The sequence below is a fragment of the Dermacentor silvarum genome, chromosome 6 (genome assembly GCF_013339745.2).
Source record: "Dermacentor silvarum isolate Dsil-2018 chromosome 6, BIME_Dsil_1.4, whole genome shotgun sequence".
Classification (NCBI taxonomy): Eukaryota; Metazoa; Arthropoda; class Arachnida; order Ixodida; family Ixodidae; genus Dermacentor; species Dermacentor silvarum.
The window spans coordinates 153,366,566-153,387,163 of record NC_051159.1 but is presented as its reverse complement, the minus strand read 5'-3'; the positions used below and the strand labels follow the sequence as shown (position 1 = coordinate 153,387,163).

General features: G+C 43.9%; 1 protein-coding gene across 7 annotated transcripts in view; it reads left to right on the top strand.

Moving 5' to 3' along the window:
- The first annotated feature begins 658 nt into the window (after window positions 1-658).
- Window positions 659-20,598, top strand: part of LOC119456263 (CLIP-associating protein 1) — a 215,005-nt gene continuing 195,065 nt past the window's right edge. For 5 of the 7 annotated variants that reach the window (XM_049669643.1, XM_049669641.1, XM_037717924.2 and 2 more), the window contains exons 1-6: window positions 660-844; window positions 5,523-5,755; window positions 9,240-9,318; window positions 9,906-9,949; window positions 13,323-13,379; window positions 17,329-17,420. In XM_049669643.1, the coding sequence (XP_049525600.1) occupies window positions 5,570-5,755; window positions 9,240-9,318; window positions 9,906-9,949; window positions 13,323-13,379; window positions 17,329-17,420 (458 nt within the window). In that variant the 5' untranslated portion in view covers window positions 660-844; window positions 5,523-5,569. Of the gene's footprint in view, window positions 845-1,372; window positions 1,537-5,522; window positions 5,756-9,239; window positions 9,319-9,905; window positions 9,950-13,322; window positions 13,380-17,328; window positions 17,421-20,598 lie in introns of those variants that run through there. The other 2 variants (XM_049669642.1, XM_049669646.1) reach the window with 2 other exon arrangements.

Sequence of the window (20,598 nt, the reverse complement as noted above, 5' to 3'; positions counted from 1 at the left end):
AGTTTCTATTTCGGCTTACGCATTTCCGCTGTTGTGCCCTTTAACTGCATGGAATTGCTCAGATGCAAATAACTGACAAGTTAAATTAAATTATTAGCCTATATATATCTTTATCCCCAAATGCCATCGTTTGTCTGATAATTTCCTCTACATTGGATTGATTGTTTTATTTTAACGAAGGTTTTATTTTAACAGTTGAGCGTTGTTGCACGCGCTGCTGCTACAGAATAACACTAGAGATAATGGATAGCGCGAATAAGCTATGAATACATGCTGTTTCAGCGCATATTCTGTTTAATGAAGATTTGTTTTAGATACATATTTTAAGGATCGTGTGTTTTCGTTTAGCTGCGAGAACCTGAGGGAAAGTCGGAGCCAACATCTCGGTCTTGTAAATATATCCGCTAAACAACGGCAAATATTACCCTAACAAAAAGTAAGAAAATGAGAACAGTGCTGTGCACAGTCGCACATTATGATGAGTTGAGGCCGAAGATTGGTTCCCGCCATCTACCAATTTCAATGATAGACCAATGATACAGTGCTAGAATGGGACATTCTAGCCACTGTACCAATTTGATAGACGGTGATAGCGCGCTTAGCGCCCTCTCTTGATGTCCGGACGTAGCTGAACTGACGTCATAAAAATTTGATGGCCGTATGTGGCTAGGTTTAGCGCTTAGCGGTGTTGTAGGTGTTGGGTGAGCTGCTGCCAGAGTTTGTAGAAATATACGTGCGAATCTTCATGGTTTCCGCAAGAAAAACACGGAAGAAAAGTGCAGTGCTCGTGAAAAGGTGTTATTTGTGCTGTGCAAAAAGCCTGGAGAGGTTCACGAGAGGAGCGGTGAGTAAACTTCTTTTGATGCCGCAAAGTGCGTGCGCTTTCTCAACGTAAGCCTACAGTGCCGCTATGAAGTTGTTGTTAGTAATATTTGCTTTGCATATAACGCGTCTCCCACATGATTTCATTCGGTCGAAGCACTGTTCCATCTTTCGTGATGTTTTTTCTTGCTCCCGCAAGCAGCACACCACGGTGCTGAGGGGCATGTCACAGCGATGTAGCAGTCATTCTTCTAACTAGGTGTCGGCTTGGATCGCGTAAATTGAAGAAGAAAACGAGGAAAATCTTTCTTCACCTCTGCATTTACAAAATTCAGACCGATTCAGAATTTTCAGGTATTCTTCTATAAATAAAACGCACACCGCAGAGGCTTCTTTCTGCCATGTTAAAGTTGCCTTTGCTCTGGAGGAGGAGTGCCCTCTGCGACAGGATACCTGCTGTCGGCGTCTTGCTTTCTGTTTTATGAAATTTGTTCTTGTGTCTCAAAAAGTTAGGCGGCGAGAAATTTCTCGATTAAAATACACCTGCTAATCGTTTAAGCCTGTTTCTTGCCATCGCGACGCCTCTGCTCGCCGGGTACTCAACTGGGCAGTTGTCACTCCCATGCCGCCCGTGGCGCGAGATAGTCATTCGTTCGGCGCGTTCATGCCCAGCTGTGCTTCAGCTGCGTGGATTGCCAAGACAACGTAACCAAGGTCAGTGCTTTTGGAGCGAATCAGTTCTATTCAAGCTTGCTCGGTCATATTTGCATTGGACGAGACCAACGTGTCCACACTTGGGATGCAAGCAACGCGCTATACCCAGCCTCATCTCATTGCGCTCGCGTACGATCCAGCAGCAAGAAATTCGCTAGCCGGAAGAAAACAAATCTGTTGCGTAGAAAGCTTTCCCCGCTAACTGCCGTGTCTGATGTGCCGTGAATCCTTCACGGTGTGTCTTGGCATACACGCGGCCAGCAGCGATGGCCCCACCATCGTGATTCGTGTATGTGCGCGCTTGGTTTTCTCGCGAAGGTGCATCCCCGCAGAGGGGTGTAGCCCTTCAGTGCACCGACAACAGGTTGTGTGGACGTGCGAGCGGTTTCGGGAGGCGCGTTTTTGGTCAGGGCGGGCGCGGCGACCAACACCGCTTGCCCACACGTCCGGTCACGCATGTAGTAGTGAGGCTTGGCCATGGGATCTCAGTGTACGCGAAATTCCCAAGTAAGGCAGGGCCCGCCTGACGTCACGTAAGCGCGCGGAATTGCGGAGGCGACGACGACGAACGACTGCTGTGTGCCTCCTTTGCTGTTTTGGCTGCGGCGGTGGCTGACGCTCTCCGGCCGGTTTGGCGGCAGCGGCTCTGGCGCGCGAGCGACGTGACGAGGAGTCCCCCGAACAGGCAGCGTCTGAGCGTTCCGCAGCGGACTTCCAATTGTGCACGCACTCGGACTTCCGCGTCTTGCTTCCCCCGGCGATGTCTTGAGGGGAGGAGAAGCTTAACGTTGACACGCTTCATATGGCCGCGCCGCTGGGGATACCGCACTCGGTTGGCGTTTCGCAAGGCACCGCGTATACGATATGGGTCACGGACGTGGCTGTCACGCCCGGCACTTGTGTATACTTTGCCGAGGCACTCGGGAGGGCTTGTAGGGGCCCCACCTGTGGTGAAACGATGGTCTGGGCGTGCACAAACTGGCTCCCTCGGCTTTTGCCGGCTTATGATCAATTGTCTCGAAGTGGATCCCTCCCACCTAGAGGGCAGTTGTCATTGTTGTACAATCCATTAGGCTGGTACCGCGGATACTTCATGACAAGAGGCTGCGGTGAAGAAAGCTGCATATTATTGTACACACCTTGCTTAGGATGAGTGGCTCAAACCGGGCATATCACACTGTACCACAGCTAAGTGTGATAAGCAGAGCAGTGGAACATTGAAAGCAAACACTAGCCCAGGTTCTTTACATTTAGCACTTTGTATGATGCTAAGATATCTAAAGAAGGCAGGTAACTTTGGAATCCATGCTTTTCTTTTGCGAATGTTCAAATTTGAAAGCCTATGTTTGTTTGTGAAGCATATGCGGTACATGGCAGAAAGGAATGCAAGATTATTCCCTTCTAAAGAGTGCGTCACAGTGAAAGAAAGCCAGGGACAGCCTGATTAGCTTGTTGAGTGAGGCAGCAAATTCTTGTCGTCTTCCGTTTTCTGTGTAGTTGACAGCTGTGACAACCACACAATGAGGTGTCAGGAGTGTAAAGCAAACTTGACTGTGTTTTTATGTGCTGGGTCGCATACATTGGAATGAGGATGTATGGACTGCAGGGCAATGCATAAATGCAACAGTAAAAAAAAAAATAAAACCCAAAGGCCTTAAGTTAAAACTGAACTCTACAGGGTTCAGTTTTTGGGTTTAAATAAATGTTACAATCCTACTGAATGGGAGGTGCAATTTCTTTTTGAATACTAAATTGATTTACTCTTTATTATTTATCTGTTGCAATGCCAATAGTTGTGCCCAAACATTGTGTATGTCACTGCATTTCTGGTAATTATCATCTCTAGCAGTCTGCCAGCCTGACAGATTTGATAGTTTTTTGTTGATGTTGGGTGGAAAATAAGCATAAAATTCGAAAGTATACTGCTCACTTTTATTGAATTGAGTAACCAAGCATTAAAAATTAAGTGAACAATTTCTTCTGTTGATGCCACTGTATATACCACTGATTGTACATACGCAGGCCTGAAGGCTTGACAGACGAGACATTGCTCAAAAATGTGGCACCCAACATTAAAAAAAAGAAAAGAAGAAACAGCTGTTGTAAGCTAAAATTGCTGAGGCATTTTCCCGTTGTCACCACTTCATGCTACATTGGAACAGCTGCTGCACTACAGTGTGCAGGAAGGAGCAATGTACTTTGGTTTTTACAAGCTAACATTCTTGAAATCCTGCTAGAATAAAAGACTATTCTTTGAACAGAGCATGGTGCTGAAGCTTTTGCCATATCTTAACTTGCTAGTTCGAGTGTGCACACTAGCTGCTCCTTTGTCTGTGTGTGTGTGTGTTGTGCGCACGCGCGTGGGTGCGTGCATGTGTGTTTCTTTAATTGGAGGTTTCTGTGATAGGCTTGTGTCCTGTAGTGGACATAAATTAGGCTGATGATGATGGTTTTAGAAGTTATGTGAGAAGCGCTGGCTACTGTGCTATTTGTGAAGATTGCATTGCTAAATTGTGTGTAGTTGGCACTCATCGAGACAGCATGTGTTTGTACAGCTGCTGTCGTCAGGCTTGACCCAAACAACGAAGACATGTCTCTAGTGGCTTAACTTTAAAAAAGACACAGGCTGTAAGGAGCAAACATGGATTTCTTTGAAAGGAAGACACATTAAGCTAGCACCAGTCAAGGCACCCCAAACAAAAATTTCCAGTACAGTCCGTATAAGAAGCAAAGAGGCACTTAAAGCGTGTTCAGGTTAAGTATGTTGGTGGTGACTGTACAGCCTAACTTTCACATATGTTGTTAAGCTGCCATAACAAGTTGTTTGTGCCATCACAGTTCCGTATTTTGTAAGTGTAACTTGCTTTTACCAGTGTCATTTACCAGCATTGACTGAAGGACTGCAAAGAAAACAGACTGAATGATTATGTTCCTCTCTTTGCTTCTTACTAATGTGTGATGTGTAGGCAGCGCCCTAAACTGCTGACATTTACAAAAGAGTTCCATCGTTGTGGGTAACAAATAGGAAAGCAAGACACAACGAAGCAACATTTCGTCTAAGTTATACTGTGGAGCACCTCTTCTTTATGCATAGCCATTGTTGACTTTCACGATTCTTAAAGCCATTTGCCAGAACATTGATAAATTGTTCAAAGTTTCCTTGATGTCCTTATGAGATTTATTATGAGGGAAAAGCTGAGAAGTTGGCCTGAACTGCTTTGTTCTAGCTTGCTACTCAGCGTTGAGGAAGGGGGAAAAGGGAACAGGAGGAGGAAGCAAATACGATGATAATGATATGAAAAATATATTCAAAATTAACAGGATGTTCTTTCAAGGTGATCTTTCAAATGCCGCCGATTAAAAATGGGGTCACTGACAGTGCACACTGGGCCAATGCGTTGCCGTTAGGAAGCAACCAGCTTCTATAAACATTCTGCAATTCTGTCACGAATATCTTAAATTAAGGGCCAGCAATATCATGTTGCTATGGTTAATTTCTAGTTATCTCCTCATTGTGCCAATGGTTGTCCTACAATCTTATGATATCATGTCAGAAGCTTTCATTAGAATTTCTTCAGAGCAGCTGTGTGACATTCGTGCATTCCTTGGGTCATCCCGAATGGCTTCTGTTTTAGCGCTGTATCAGATTAAGCCATCTCAGTCACAACTGTGGGATATGGGGCTGTTTCTGCAGGCAGATTTGTTAACCATGTAGGTTGTAGCACCTGCTCTTTAGCTTGCCTTTAGCTTGCTGTAGTATTTGATGTTCCTGCACTGCTCCATGTGGAAACCCATAGAAGCGTTAAGATGGATGCTGTCAATTGTCTACTCAGTAAGATAGGTCTGCATATAAGAGGATCATTGTGTGCTGTGCAATGCAGAAAAATCACAAGTATGGGATTTCTGCACATCCTATAAAATCCAGCAAGGTCCTTCGAGACTGCGAAGTCTGAGAATTGCACTGAAACCTTGTTTTAAAAACGCAGGGTCGGGGGACGACACAGGGCTGGTGACAGCCCCCAGGCCTGAGAAGATGGCACTGGTTGTGGGACTGGAGCAGTTTGTGCCCCAGCTGGGCTGCCAGGACACCAAGAAGCGGCTACAGCTGGGTGCCACCCTGCTTTCCTACCTAGAGGACCCGCTCAACCTTGTTGACTGCACCGAAATGGGCGCTGTCATTGATGGACTTGTTGCCTGGCTCAACAGCAGTAACTCAAAGGTAGGGTCCTTTCCCTTGTGAAGCATGGAAAGAGGCCAGACACCGCTGAAAATTGCGGCACTGGCATAGCATAAGCAGTGTTATGGCTTGTGCCAGCCAGCACACAGGACATGCTGTTGCTGATACTCCCTTAGAAATAACATGAATTGAGCTAGTTGGTATGGAATTCAGTTCCCTAACAAAGTGCACAGTGACCACGCCCTGCAGACTACGTATAGGACACTACATACGCAACACACACATACCTAATAACTGGCACACAGCTACCTATGCGCAAGATTTGGAATAAGCTGACAGCCCAGCTCATCTTAATTGAATGTCCAAGACTTTGCCAAGCAAGGCTGCAGCATTTGAAAGAACTTTACATGCATAATATACCGACTAATGCTGCATTACTTTTATCCCATGATCCCATGTAGAGTTCTTAAGTACCTCACTGACGTCCAATTTTTAAACACTCTATACTACAATCCAAGCCACCAGGCTCCATCACATACATGAGGAGCCTGAGGTATTCGAGTGCCTCGAGGTCTCTCAGCTTTTCTCATTGTAAAAGTACTTGTAGGCCTATAACATATACATAACATATAACAATAAGTTATTGCTCATAATCACCAAAATCTCTACATATAACTCATGCACAGTTGAAATGTCTGGTCCAACAGTAATGCCATTGCTTTAGCTAGGACTTTTACACCTTTGTCACTACCAAGTTTTTATGCCTGTGTATAGCAAGCACCCTTCAACATCCTTAGCATTCTTGTGCAACTCGTATATTTTTCAATCATTGAATTTATCAATAGTTATGGCACTCTTTGACCGAAGATGTCCTTGCACCATTAAATCCCATTATTCAATCAATCTCTAACCCAGTGCAAACTAGACAACCGCAGAAGTGAAGTTAAGGAGAAGGTAGGAAAAAATACACGCAGAAAGATAGGCCTTGGTACCTTACATCCTAGGCCTGTCACATTGTCTGAAAAAGGTTGTTGCAAAGTATGGAATAGAAGTGGTTTTTTTGTTGAAGAATAAGCTAAGTAGTTTACGGTTTGCCATTCAGAAATGAATGCAAAGAGAGCCTGGCCATGGTGCATGTTTGGTCAGGCATGGGTTCAAGTCCATGTCGTGCACTTGTGCAGTCAGTTACAGCATCCCTATCACGTGTGGATATGTATACGTAAGGTCAAACAGGTAGATGTCTGAGCATGTGCTTATAGGGGCATAACATCTTTGTAAATCCCATGCAATGTGGGAGTCAGTGTGAAGCATTTGCCTGTACAACTCATGGAAATGAATTATTGTTTCATAGGCAGTAAATAATGTGGGATCTGCTTAAGATATGGGAGAACGTCAAGGGTTGATGTATTTAACATGCGCTTAAGTGACAACACTTGAAGTACTACATGCTCGTGGCATTGAAATGTACTTTATTCACACGTTGATCTGTTTGTGCTATGGGTTTGGAGAGTTTATGTTGAGCTACGTTGGGTCAACGGTGTCATGCCAGGTGTCACATTGAGAAGGGTGAGTAGTGGCCCGTGAAAACTGAAGCAGGAGTTGTAGCCATGGGTTCAAATTGTGGAGTGCCCTTGCGAACACATGATAATAATGATGCCCCTTGTGTGTGCTGTTAGTATATTGTGTCAGAGTCCCAGTGCCTCTTTCATTTGCTTGATTGGTTCGAAATGTCGACCTTCTCGAAGCAGAGAGAGCATGCATTCTTTCTCTGCTTGCCTGTAAGTGTTGTTGACGCTCCTCTTCGGCTTTTCACAGTGATATGAAATTGTTTTGTGTCAGCACAACAATGTTTACGCAATTCCATCTCTTGCGCTACCAGAACTCGCTTAGATGCCATTACAGAATTTTCGTATGCCACTATTTTGACGTCAACCTCCCTAAAGTGGCATTAGAAGACCAATTTTATATACCAACATTTTGACCTCTGCAATAGAACATGTGCCTATAGGAAGAAAAATGAAGTGTTGCTCACGAGAGCGTGTGGCCTTCATCTTCGTCGTGGAATACATCGTGAATGAAGACGCGTCACCCTTGAGCTCTATTCTTGTGTATTGTCCTTCGCTTTCCCTTACACTCACCCATTTTATTAGGAAGTCTATGTGTTTGAGATACATGTGAGACAACATTACATGTGCAGATTTTATGCCAGGATCCAGTGTTTTATTATGCACAACATAGGTGTGTTCACTCACAACACATCGTAGTTCAGATTCAACCATACTTACCCTGCCCACCCCACAAAGAAAGTCACTGATTGAACCCAATAATGATTCACATTTGAACAATCTGAAAGGTCTCACAGGGTCGCATTTGGTGACACATTGCTGGGATTGTGCGTGTGAACCATCGCTGCAATACAGCCACAGTTCAACATTGATGCAGAATTGTCATGGCCCTCAAAATTATGGATGCTCATTCTATAAAGCACGATGGTGACAAAATGTGTAAGCTTAGCTTCCATAGTAACATTATATAGTGAAACAGCGTTTTCGGAATGTGGATGACGATTGTCCGCGATGAGATTCTGTGCTGTGAAGTAGATTGTGCTTACATAATGAGTGTTTCCTGAATAAGTGATCGGTTGTTAGGTTGTGTTGTTCGTGTGCCTTCTATTTGTGGTTGCGACATTGTGGCTGCAATATGGGTGCTGCTGAAAGAGGCAAGCTGTGTATTGCATGAGAATTTTAAAGAAATGTTACTGCTATTTTCTTCTTTTCTTATATTAAATTTGTTGCTGCAATTAAGGTTCCTGATTTAGGCTTCTTGAATTTTCAGCCAGCCAAAATTTGTATGTTCACTGGCACCGAAAGTCTGCACTAGATTTGGAAGACAAATTGGATTTTCAAATTTTATTCTGATACCATTTATATGGGTGTTCGAACCACGTTTGTGCCATTGCCAACGCCATGCTGTCCTGGGTGCGTTGGTGCATGGGCGAGCCGAGCGTGCAAGGGCTAGCCGAGAAGGCTAGTGGCTTCATGCAAGCTGTATTCCCATGCGCCCAGTTTTGGAGGTTCTGCCGAGTTTCGGAAGCATGGCACAGTTGAAATGGGGAAGGAAGCGGCAGCACGGAAAGTTTGCTTTGGGACAAGCATGTGCGCTCCCTGTTGCTGGCACTCATCACCACGCGTGCCTGCAGTCATCAAGTGAACTGTGTTTATGTGTGTCTCTCGGTGCATGACACCGTGCTATGAGCAGTACTTTGTGTAATAGTCGGAAAAAATTTGCTATCGCAGTCACTGCTTTGCCTTTTGGGCAAAACTATGACTTTTGTTTGTAGATAGCTATACTCACACACACACAAAGTTTACCTCCTGTCAGACTGATAAGACAAAAAGCAAAGCTGGCATAGAAATGTCTGTGTCTGTCTGCTTGTACTACAGCCAAGCAGATTCCTGTGCTGCTGGTGTTTTTTTGTTTTATTCGTGCCTTGTTCAATGCTCTGTTTGTGTGCTTGTGTGGTTAGGTGGCACAGAATGGCCTGGAGATACTGTCAATCCTGGCAGAAAGACTCAAGGATGACTTCCGCCCCTACATCTCCACAGGTGAGCATAACTTTGGTCATCTACTTCAAGGCCTTTAACACATCAGTTTTGAATCCAGGATCCTCATGGATGGCTTTCCTTTGTTCTGAGAGTGCCACTGTAACAGCCTCCTGTTTACCATTAAGGTGGCACAATGCAGTGGCGGAATCTGGATAATGTTGATGATGGGGTCAACTTTTGTTTAGCTTGTACAGATTGCTAGCAGTAAAGGATGATTTAAACCAAGAGAATGGTCAGAAGGATTGATAAGCTCAAAAGACCTGTCTCATAAGTATTTATGCCTGCCATTTGTACATGCAGCATTGGGTTGTCTGCTATCTCTAACTATGCATTTCTGAGACTTCAAAAACTCAAGTGTTTGCTACGTTTGCTCAAACGTTACACTGGTTAATCGTGGTACTACTATGCTTTCCAGCCTTATTGCAAGGTGGCTACTGTGTTGCAACCTTGCAAAGTCTGCACCATTTGTTATGGTTGAGAACTTTGCCATTTCCTTCTGACATTTACAATAGGGTCACTTAATGTATGCATGTAAGCTAAAATGTGCTTTGTGGCAGTTAAACATCTGAAAACTATTTCTCTTGCAGTCATTTCCGCGGCCATAGACAGAATGGGTGACAGCAAAGACTCTGTAAGTCTTCCACATATTTACTGTGATTCGTGATGTGTAGGTTTATTGGCTTTGTTTGGGATGATCTGCTATATTGATGTAGATTTACATAAGCTAGGCACAAGTGTAGTGTGCGTGTCCCACATGTTATTTGCAAACTAAGGAACATTCATGATTTTTTTCCTCCATTGTGACCAGCCATGCCAATGAGAATAATAGCATTTCTAATGAACTAGGGTGTTTACGTCTGGCAGAAGTTTTTGAAAGCATCTTCTTTATTGAGAAATGTCTTCAAAAATGCTTTTCACAAAATATTTTTTTTCCATCTTTGTGCTCCCCCTTCAATTCTAACTTGTTCAAAAATTTCTATATGTGCTGGTACTAACTGAACAATTAAGGTCAAATGTTATACAGTTCGAACCTATTTGGCATGGTTGCAGCACTGACAGTTCAACAGGGGGCCTCTGCGCCCACCCCCTTTGAGCCGGTGCATGCTGGCACTTTACCCCCCTCACCCCCCTTTCTGCATTTGTTTTGATGAGAACCTTGATGCTATCCTGTATCTGCCTCTGGTCTGCAGGAGTCATATTACCGAAGGTCAACTGTATTACCGAAGGTCAACTGTATACACCTTTTTGTTCACACTTGTTCATATATCAACCATAAACTTTGCTGTTACACTTTAAGATGTTTATATTTTTTATCATTGCCATCTAACATCTTCACATTTGCTGCCGTTATACTGAGAGAGTAATAAAAGGCTGGTTCTCTATTTTAATTATATGTTTTACTTGTCCCTTCTTCAATGCTGTGTTCAGTAGCTGTCACGATTTTCGTTATTAGAAACCACATTGATTTTTATTTTCTCATTGTTACTTTAGCCTTTGCCCATTTGTAATTAGCCTTTGATTTCATCCTGAAAATGTATTCTTATTGCCTAGGATTGTTTTCTGCTCCTCTTCCTTACATTTACACCAGCTCACCAGCATAGTGAATGACATTATGTTGCAGCACAAAAATACTGGATAGGAAATATTAGGTACGGCAGACAGAACACAAAGAAAGTATTTCTACTCTGTCTTTCCTGTATTTTTCTGCTACAATATCATGTCATTCAGCAAGCACCATCTTGCCCTAGAAAGTTTTTAACCAGCGTAGGCTGCAAAGAGATTCCATGTTTCACGATATCGGTTTTGCCTCATGAAATTTGTGACCTATGAAATGTTTCCATGCACTTGATTGCAGCCTAACGCTACAGGATGAAACACAAACATAAAGAATAGAAACTTCGTGGATGAGAAAAGATAATCGCTTAACCTTGCACTTTGCCGCGCAACGCTTGAAACAGCGAAGGTGGGTGATCGTAGCCCAGCATTTTCTGGAAGTGCGCACGAACTTTTCATCTTATTACTCATGATGATGATAATTTCTTTTCGCGCGTCACGGACTTGCAGCCGTCACTGCGTGTTGCATAGCGCAGCTTGCAACACCGACACCACGTTGCAATGTCGACAACGCGTTCCAGCAGACCTGCTCTGTGAATGCGTTTCTCTCTCTCTCTCTTGCTCTCACTAGCACGCGAAATCCTCTTCACCTCGCAGAGCACGAGTGTGCGAACGCGCCAGCTGTGGACAAAGACGACGACGCTCGAACGCAATCATATGGTTCGCATAAATGCATGTTCTGCAAGCGTGGCTGTATAGTGGTTACGACGGTCGCCTTGGGACCGTAGGTACGCGGGTTCAAATCCCGCCTCGGCAAGAAAGTTTATTTTCTTTTATCTCTGGAGTTCCTTGATACGAACCACGAACCACAAATTACGGCTGGCTTAAACAGCTTCGCTGTTAAAGAATTGTTGTGCTCCAGATATTGAACTGAGGAGGACTGCTTGGGGGTTTCGTCTTCGCAATATGCTGGTTGATGGGTTTTAATGTCCCAAAGGCAGCACTTGGGATATCGGAGACACTGTAGTGGAAAGCTTTGATCATCTGTAGTCTTTTAACCTGCACCTTGTAGAGATGAGTTTGCAGAGGCTTACCCTATGAGCAACGGTCAGGAAAGGGCACGACGCTCCTCTGCTCTGCAACGCACAAAGGCGCTATGTCAGGGTTTGCCGACTCTCCAACACGGTGCAGAGAAGGCTCCGCAATCAGATTACTAACAAGGACTGGTTCCAAGATACACCACAGTGTGACAGTCGCGACTCTTATGGGCAAAGGCTCACCGTAAGACTGATATACAGGGTGTTCCAGCTATCACGCAGCACGATTTAAAAAAAGAGGAACGGTGTTACGCGAAGCAAACCTAGCGCGTATTGTTTCCAGTACAGTGGAGTAGCCGCCAGTAATTTTTTCATTACCGAGATTTAATTAGGTAATTGTAATTATCTAACTCGAGATGTACTGTCCTAATTATCAAAGTGCCAATGAGAAAATTGTAGAGCGACATGAAAAACTCCTGATACAGCTTTCTGTTGCACAATACGTGCTACATAAATGTGTTTTTCCGAGTGTGAAAGACACCCGTGAATACACGCAGAGTTGCTGCGCAACTGGCCACTTGAGGCATTTTGCATGTACTCGTGGGCTTCTTTCAAGCTCGGAAAAACACTTTTATGTAGTGCGTATTGAGCAACAGAAAGCTGTATCGGAAGTTTTTATGTTGCACTACAATTTTCTCATTAACACTTTGATAATTAGGACAGTACTTCCCAAGTTACCTAATTACCTACCTAATTAAATCTCAGTAACGAAAAAATTACTGGCGGCTACTCCACTGTACAGGAAACAATACGCACTAGGTTTGTTTCGCGTAATGCCGTTCCTCTTTTTTTTAATCGTGCTGCGTGATAGCTGCGTGACGCTCATTATCACCAATCGTGATAATGAGAATTCACGGGAGCAAAGGTCCATGTAACTGACTAGTTGCGGGCCTGTGAGCATCTGCCACGGTGATGAAGCACTCAATGAAAGAGGGCGCCCGGTGGCCGCCACTCGGGAGGCAAATCGGGGCGTGTCCCTGTGATGTATGCTTGTGTGGTGACTCGAAGCTTGGAGGGAAAAGCACGGTTTTTGCTGAAAATTGGCTCCGGCGAGCTGGGGTATAAGTCGCGGGAAGGCACCTCGATCCCCAGAACCTGAATGTAAGCATATAAGCAATTTTGTATCCTGCTCGAATAAAAGCATGGCTGCGGTGGCCATGAGTTGAAGCCACCGGGATGTCGTTGTAGCTGTAGTGCCATATTCACCAAACCACTGCATTGGTGGGTTTGTGTATTTTGTGCTGCATTCATGTGGGCAGTTATTTTTTCTTCCATAACCCCTTGCTTCCTCTGTTTCAACAAAATTTATGCATTATCAAGATCTACAGCAGAGTTGTTTATACCTTATTCTAGGTGCGGGAACAAGCAAAGTTTTTCACCATGAAGCTGATGGCAGTGTCATCTCCTCAGGTTGGCCATTTCGTTTTTTGGTGGCATGTTTCTGTGCAGGATTCTTGTGTCACACTGTGCAGGAGTTGTGAGAACTCGCTGGTTCATTACATCACACATATTGACATCCACATAATATGACATAAAACAGCACCTGGTGCCAAGCAAAGCATGTTAACAAAAGGCCGACTGGTACTCACTTTGGCTAAAGTGGTTATGAATGAGTAGTCCAGTGGAATCTTGTTGATACGATCTTCGCGGGAACCGGAAAAGAAAGCGCATCATCCAATGTATTATCCAACCAAATCGTATTAATGGGAAAAGAAAAAGAAACCTATTTCCCAAAAAACATATTATGCAGAATTGTATCTACGAGATTCCCCTGTATATGCTGTTCAAGCAATATTGGCAGAGCTGATTGGTAATGGTCTAATTTTATTTTTAACAGCTTTTAAATAGCACATGGCATGTACACCTGCCAGTTAGTGGATAGGACATAAATAGTATACCAAGGCCTCTGAGATTTTCAGCATGCTGCACGTGCATCCTAGGCTGGTATTTTGTAGCAATGCGTTATGCTTTATTCTATACTAGTCTTATCATCCACCGCTCACGGACGGCTGATCCCGTTGATAACGTGAGCGGACCGTCGCTCTGACCACTAACCAAGCGCGAAAAGGCGTTAGCATTGGAAAGGCATCGCTACAAAATACCGCCCTAATCTCGCAAGGTAATGCGGAAGGGTTGTGCTGGTTCTCAGCGTTCTGTCTTGTGCGCCATTTCCATCGAGCAATAATGGTGGTAGTTTTTCCAGTTCTGGTACCAAAAACATATATTTTTGTCAGCTTTTCGTGTTGCATCCATTGTACTTCAAATGTAAAATTTTGCACATGGTCCTAAATTTCGTTTTAGTTGTCCTTTAAGAAAGGGCTTATGGGTCTTTTTGTATTTAGAGTATGCACCCAATTTTAAGTCTGTCAAAATGTTTCAACTCGGTACAAAAAGAGAGAGGAATAGTGATGCATGTCATCACTAGTTCTTTAGCAAAATGTAAATTGCACGAAAACTGATTCCTCATCAGTGCTAACACAAGAGGGAGCTGTAACATTGTGCGTCGCAGATGTAGATACTGGTTTAGGCAGCAATAGCAATTTAACATTTCAAACCTGAAGCTCCTTTTTAAGTTTTGTGTAGTGCAGTTACTGTGTTATAAATGTACTAACGGTATTACCAACGTGTGTAATGCAGTTTTTCCAGAATTCTTATAAGGTGCTGACTTTAAGTGTGATGCATGCGATAACTTTTGCTGTAAAGTCTCATTTGTGTTGTACTGTTGCATGTGAAAGGAACATTTGGAAGCTGTTTGCAGGCTTTAAATAATCATGAAGAATCTCGAGTTGTTCTGAGTGCTTGGTCATAGCCTGTTTTGGCAGTACAGTAGTTTTATATATGTTTAAGGGCCTGAACCAGCAAAGGGTTGTTTAAGGTTAATATACAGAAAACTAAAGTAAGGCTCAATAGCCTTGGTGAGACAAGAACATTTTGCAGCGTAGTAGACAACATTATCAAGCAGCTAAGAAGTCACAGAAGGGGATCATAAGAAGTAAACTTGTAGACAAATCTCCGATATATTTGATCCAAAGTCAGTCAACAGTTCATGAAAAGCTCTCTGAAGCTGGACATTTTTTTATCCTGCTTCTGTGACCTCAGTAAAACAGTAAAACAAGAGGATGACATCAAAAAGTAACTTGGGTTACTAGGATCAAAATAAAATGAGCTATTTGTTCAGTTGCTATCGATGCATGCAATGGATGTTTTTTATGAGCATCAACATTTGAGACTGAGTGGTAGCTGGTGCCACCAAGCTCACTTTTCTTACCTTTCTTCTGCATCTGTTCTTAGCACTCAACATCTGTGGCCCACGCTAACTAGCAGCTAAATCTTGGAATTATTTCGTTACCCTGAAAAAGTAATTTGGTCTTCCCTTGCCATTCTAGAGACTGTTTCATAAGTAGGGGTACTTCTGTACTTTCCTTCTGATCACGAAACTTCCCCAAAAGTTTCATATAGGGACAGAAGGTGGCACCATACCCACTGGGGCAAGTAGAAGGGGATCAATCTGCTGTGCCAGATGCCATGGCTGCGCGGTCATGCAAATCTGTCACGAGAAAAGGTTCCTCTCCCACATTTGTTATCTGTGTGTTTGAAGTTTGAAGATGCAATGGGAACTTTAGTTGAAATAATCTAACGTTCGATGCGTTTGTGCTTAAATTATACACAACACTGTTTCGTCATTGATGTGTTGGTTTCTAACAATGTTCTGAAGTGTACCTTTTGCAGGTGAACCTGGATATGACACAGGGTGTTGTAATTGTTTCGGAATCATTCGCGTTTGAATTTTTTAACACTTTACAGAAATAGGGCAGCAATATGCAAGTTGCGCTGACATTCACACGCCGATAATGGCAGTTGATTCTTGTGTGAAAGTGGGCATCTGCTATTATGCCCTCCTACTTGCGCCAGTGCCACGGTGTTTCCCATGCGGGTGCTAGGTGAGATGTTCCTATAGCGTTATGTGAGAGTTGTGGGACCAGGAGAAAGGTATAAAAGGACCCTGGGTACAACCGAGGCCTAGCAGCATAGTTTCCTACAAAAGTTACTAGAGGGAATCATGCGAATGATTCTTAGTGTGTGGATGTGCCTAAGTGGCATCCTTCTAGCTTCGAATGGACTTGTCACTTTACATTTTCAATATGTTTCATTATAAATGCAGCGATTCACTGAGTACGTTTAGAAAAATAAAATTCCCAAGAATTTATGCAAATAGAGCCAGATAGAGCATAGTAAGTAAAGCCACGAGGTTGTTTAAAGCCACCGGCACGAAGATTACTACTAGCCATCATTACCAAGGCAGCTGACCAATCGCAGTGCCAGTGTTTCCTCTAGTAATTTCACTAGGAAACTCTGTGGCGAGCAATAAACATGCCAGTTTCTAAACATGACTGTAACAAGTTATAATAATAATAAAAAAATACCTTGACGCGCTGTAAAACTTGTTCAACAGACTCGACAAGAATTAGCGAGCAAAAGGAATAGCTACATAGATTGACCTTTCCTCCTAGGAACGAATGCTAACCCTGCAGTTTGCTAATCAAATGGTTGGAGGGATATCACAGAATTCGCTTGGCTTGCTGACGTTTGAGCATTGTACTACCATCTTTTTGTTCTCATTTTGGTTTAGCTGTCACTTTTTGTTTTAACAAATGCTGTGGATGTCATTTGCGAGCTGTGTATAGGCATCATTGCCTATTTTGATCCACTGTGTCTTACATTGAACTTTACCTTTTACAAATAAGCCAAAGAGAATAATAATTTGAGCTGTAGTAGTAAAAAAGTTACAGAAAACTAGGTGGGGTGATGAAATTAGGAAATTTGCAGGCGGAAATTGGAATCGGCTAGCGCAAGACAGGGGTAATTGGAGATCGCAGGGAGAGGCCTTCGTCCTGCAGTGGACAGGCTAATGATGATGATGAGGAAGAAAGCTGCTCTTACTGTGTGAAGTGGCCCAGTAAGCGAGAAAGGATGGGAAAGTGAAAGACGCGTGGCGATACTGCCTTGTCCCCGCACCATCTCACCATGAACTCGTGGATTCCGACAGCGCCTGCTTAGGCTTAGTTAATTTTTTTACAGGTAAAGATGAACTACATAGTACTCAAAGAGAGCTGAAGGCTGAACTTGACAAGTTTCAAGACTTTTTACTGAGCCAGAACAGCCCAAATACTGGAGGTGTTATTTCAGCGCTAAGTTCAATAAGACGCAACATTCACCTGCATTTTCTCTTCTAAAATCAACTAATTACTGTAAAATGAACGAAATAGTTTTGAAAGAATGCTTTATCAGTCTGAACTGATGTAGTGTTTCTCAATAGTGTGCGATGAATTGAGCAATGAATTGTTTCTCTTTGTTGCAGTACATTCTTGAAAAGATGATGCCAGCATTCAGCCATAAAAACTTTCGGATACGAGAAGAAGTGTTATTGTGCCTCCAGGACGCCCTCAATGCGTGAGTAAACTTTATATAGAGAATTGTTTACTGCAGGCAAGAGCCCTTTGGCAAGAAATTTGTAAGCATGAAGTGATTATAATGATGAAGCTTAAACATGAAACATAAAGCCTAAAGTCCCAGCCACACATGAGGGAAAAATGCATGCGGCGCCCTGCCGGCGGTGAAACACTGCTGCGGCACTGTGGCAGTACCATTACAGCATGAAAATCTCACCTGCCCTGTTTTACTCTTCGTATAAGCATGAGGCGAGCGCTTTTTCATTCGTTCTTAACGCGCATCATGCCTGATGGTAATGATGTTGCCACTGTGATCATAATCATGTTGGTGTGCTTCCTTCTGTTGCGGCGCCCCGCGTTCAAAAGGCAAGTAGAATGAGGTATTGGTTAGCGCCTCTGCGTCCTTTTATTCAGGGTCACTGTTGTTGTACAGAATTGGATGGTGCACTGTCTCCAAAAACCTTTTGATCAGGACGTCTCGGTTTAGACTCGTGATTGTAAAAACTATCGCAAACTATGACAACATAAACAAGTGCGAATGAGACCGTCACAAGCTAACAAAAACAACCACGAATGAGAGCTGACGTGAGCAGATAATAGTGTGAAATGAGTCATTCGGCCGACACCAGATGGGAGTGCAAATTAAGGGGTCGGGTGGGTTTGCAAGACACCAGTTTCCCGCGTGCACGTCACTGAAGGGGCCACTCTCATTGGTTTCCTCTGCGGCATGCGGCAAGCCACGAAAATTTTGATCCCTCCTAATGCATGAAAAGACTGCCGTGCAGCAGCTTCCGTGGTGCACATTTTTCCTCTAGTGTGGTTGGGGCTTAACAGCAGCACAAAATTTGCATCTAGGTGCCCCTGATCTTGTCTTATTGCACTTTCCAACTTGCATGTATGTCTCTGCAGTGCGAGAGCTTTTGCATCTGCCACTGCACACCGCCTTGCGCTTGTGTACATTGCACATCGAGATTTTCAATGCTTTGTCTGTGCACTTCTGCAATTAGCTTTCACTACGTTAAATGTATGTAGATGCTATCAACTGTAAAACTCCATGTATGTTTCATGTGTAAAAAAACTACAGCAGTTTCTTTATCATGCAATTTTGTGTGCAGCGTGACATCCCGGCCCACATCTGAGATTGGCTTCACCGCACGCTTCCGCAGTGAACCAAACTCCGCTTTTGTAGCATTTGCATGCTAGTGATGACGAATGAAATTACAACTGAAGCTAAAATCGGAGCTTCCTCTGGTTGTCACTTGCGGCGGCAAGCTTGTCTGTTTTTCAAAGCACACACTTTCATTTTAGTTCCACTTTAGTTCCACTTTAGTTCAGGATCCAAATTTAAGAAAAAGAAATGCTGCCTTGCACAAGAACATACTGTGTATGCAGAATATGCAGATTACCGAGGGACATCACTGAATTAACTGGTTATCAAACATTTAAATGCAGCTTGGTAAAAGTGGGGCCACTGTTCTTGAAATAGGTAACTTTAGTCTGAGTTTTAATGAGCTATGGAATGGGCAAAACACTTTTGTTTGATGCCTTTGCACCTGGGATATGTAATGCTTAGGCTTGACCAATAATAATAATGCTTCATTTGACAAACACAATGAAGTGCCGAAGTGCTTATCGTTGGTAATGGCAAAGACCTCCTCACTGCAATCCTTGTTCCCTTGTAATGCCACGGTTATATTTATGCCCATCATGTGCACTTGTTCCATCATCATTGCTGTTTGCAATAGTGATACTGAACTCGTAGTTCACAATAGTTTTCAAGGAAGATGCTTTGTCCTATAGTGAACTTACAAGCTGATAAATTTAGGCAGAGAGCCTTCTTGGCTATATCTAGCTATAGTCGGGTACAACTTAAAGGAGCCCTGAACCACTTTTTATTGAAGTGGAGAAAGGCATTTGGAAGTGAAAATAGGCTATTTCAGAAATACTTTGCCGCAAAAAGTACTTCAATGCGTTCAGCAGAAGCGGAGTTATTGGCAATCAAGCACGGCCTCCGCTTTGCTCCCGTTCCTTCTTCAATGCCTTGCACTGCAAATGCTACGACGGACTAGGGCAGGGCCACAACACTCCACCTTCAAAATGTCACCGTGGCGCACAGCTCAAAATTTATTTTGGATGTTAACGTAGATGCCACGACTTGTGATTTTGGTGCCTACGACGTGCCAATCGTAAGCCAAACGTGGTTGTCCTTAGCAAGCCGCAGTGCGCTTAGCAAGTGGACTCGTGGTGGCACCTCGCGGCGGCCGCGGTGTAGCTGACTGCAGCGACCAATAGCAGCCGCATATAGGAATGTGCTTTATTACGAAATCAAGCACCCAGAAGAGAGTGAGGATCATGGCTTTTGTTGAAACGAGATTGTTTTAAAGAAAAGGTGACTTCGCGCTCCGCTTGTGAGCTCCATGCACCGCGTAGAACAGCAAAACTTGGCTGAGATATTCACAGCAGCGTATGCTACCCGCGGACTATGTTGTTTCACCAAGCCCGAGTAGTGGTTCAGGACCCCTTTAAGAAGGCCGGAGAGGTCCCGCCCAGATGACCGAAGCGTGGCAGCCGATTGCCCCCGCGACTAAATAAATGGTCCCGCTGACGCGACTCAGCCCAGCTCGAAGCGCGGGCTGCCATGTTCTCTGTCGGCAATGTCACCAGCTGCCCAGCTCTTAACGTCAGTCTAGAGTGTGCGCCCATTGGTGGAGGCTCATATGCATCCGCCTTTCAGGGGCAAATGCCGCTGCCTTCTAAAGTTGTACCCAACTGTAGTGGACCTCATACGAATGTGTACACACACAAAAAAAATACACAGTGCTCAGCTTCAACTGTGTTTGACAAGGAATGTTGCTGGAGGCTTTAGTTGCCCTATGTCAGACACAGTACTGCTCAGTGCTTTCTGCCCTTTTGTTGACTGCCAGGTTGGCCCTGGTTAGCGGCTCGTTTCCCTTTTGTAGGAGTTCCAGTTCTCTTTTGACTGCAAACAAACTTGCCCAATGGCGGCTTTATGCAACCATCAATGTAGTCCATAGTCAGCTGTTGTGCTTGTAAAGAAACAATAGTTCCCTATTATTACCCACCACACTCTCGTGTGGTCACGGCCACTGGCTCAGTGGCAGTGTCGTTATGCTGCTGTGCGCAAAGTCAGAGGTTCAATTTCTGGCCACAGTAGCAGC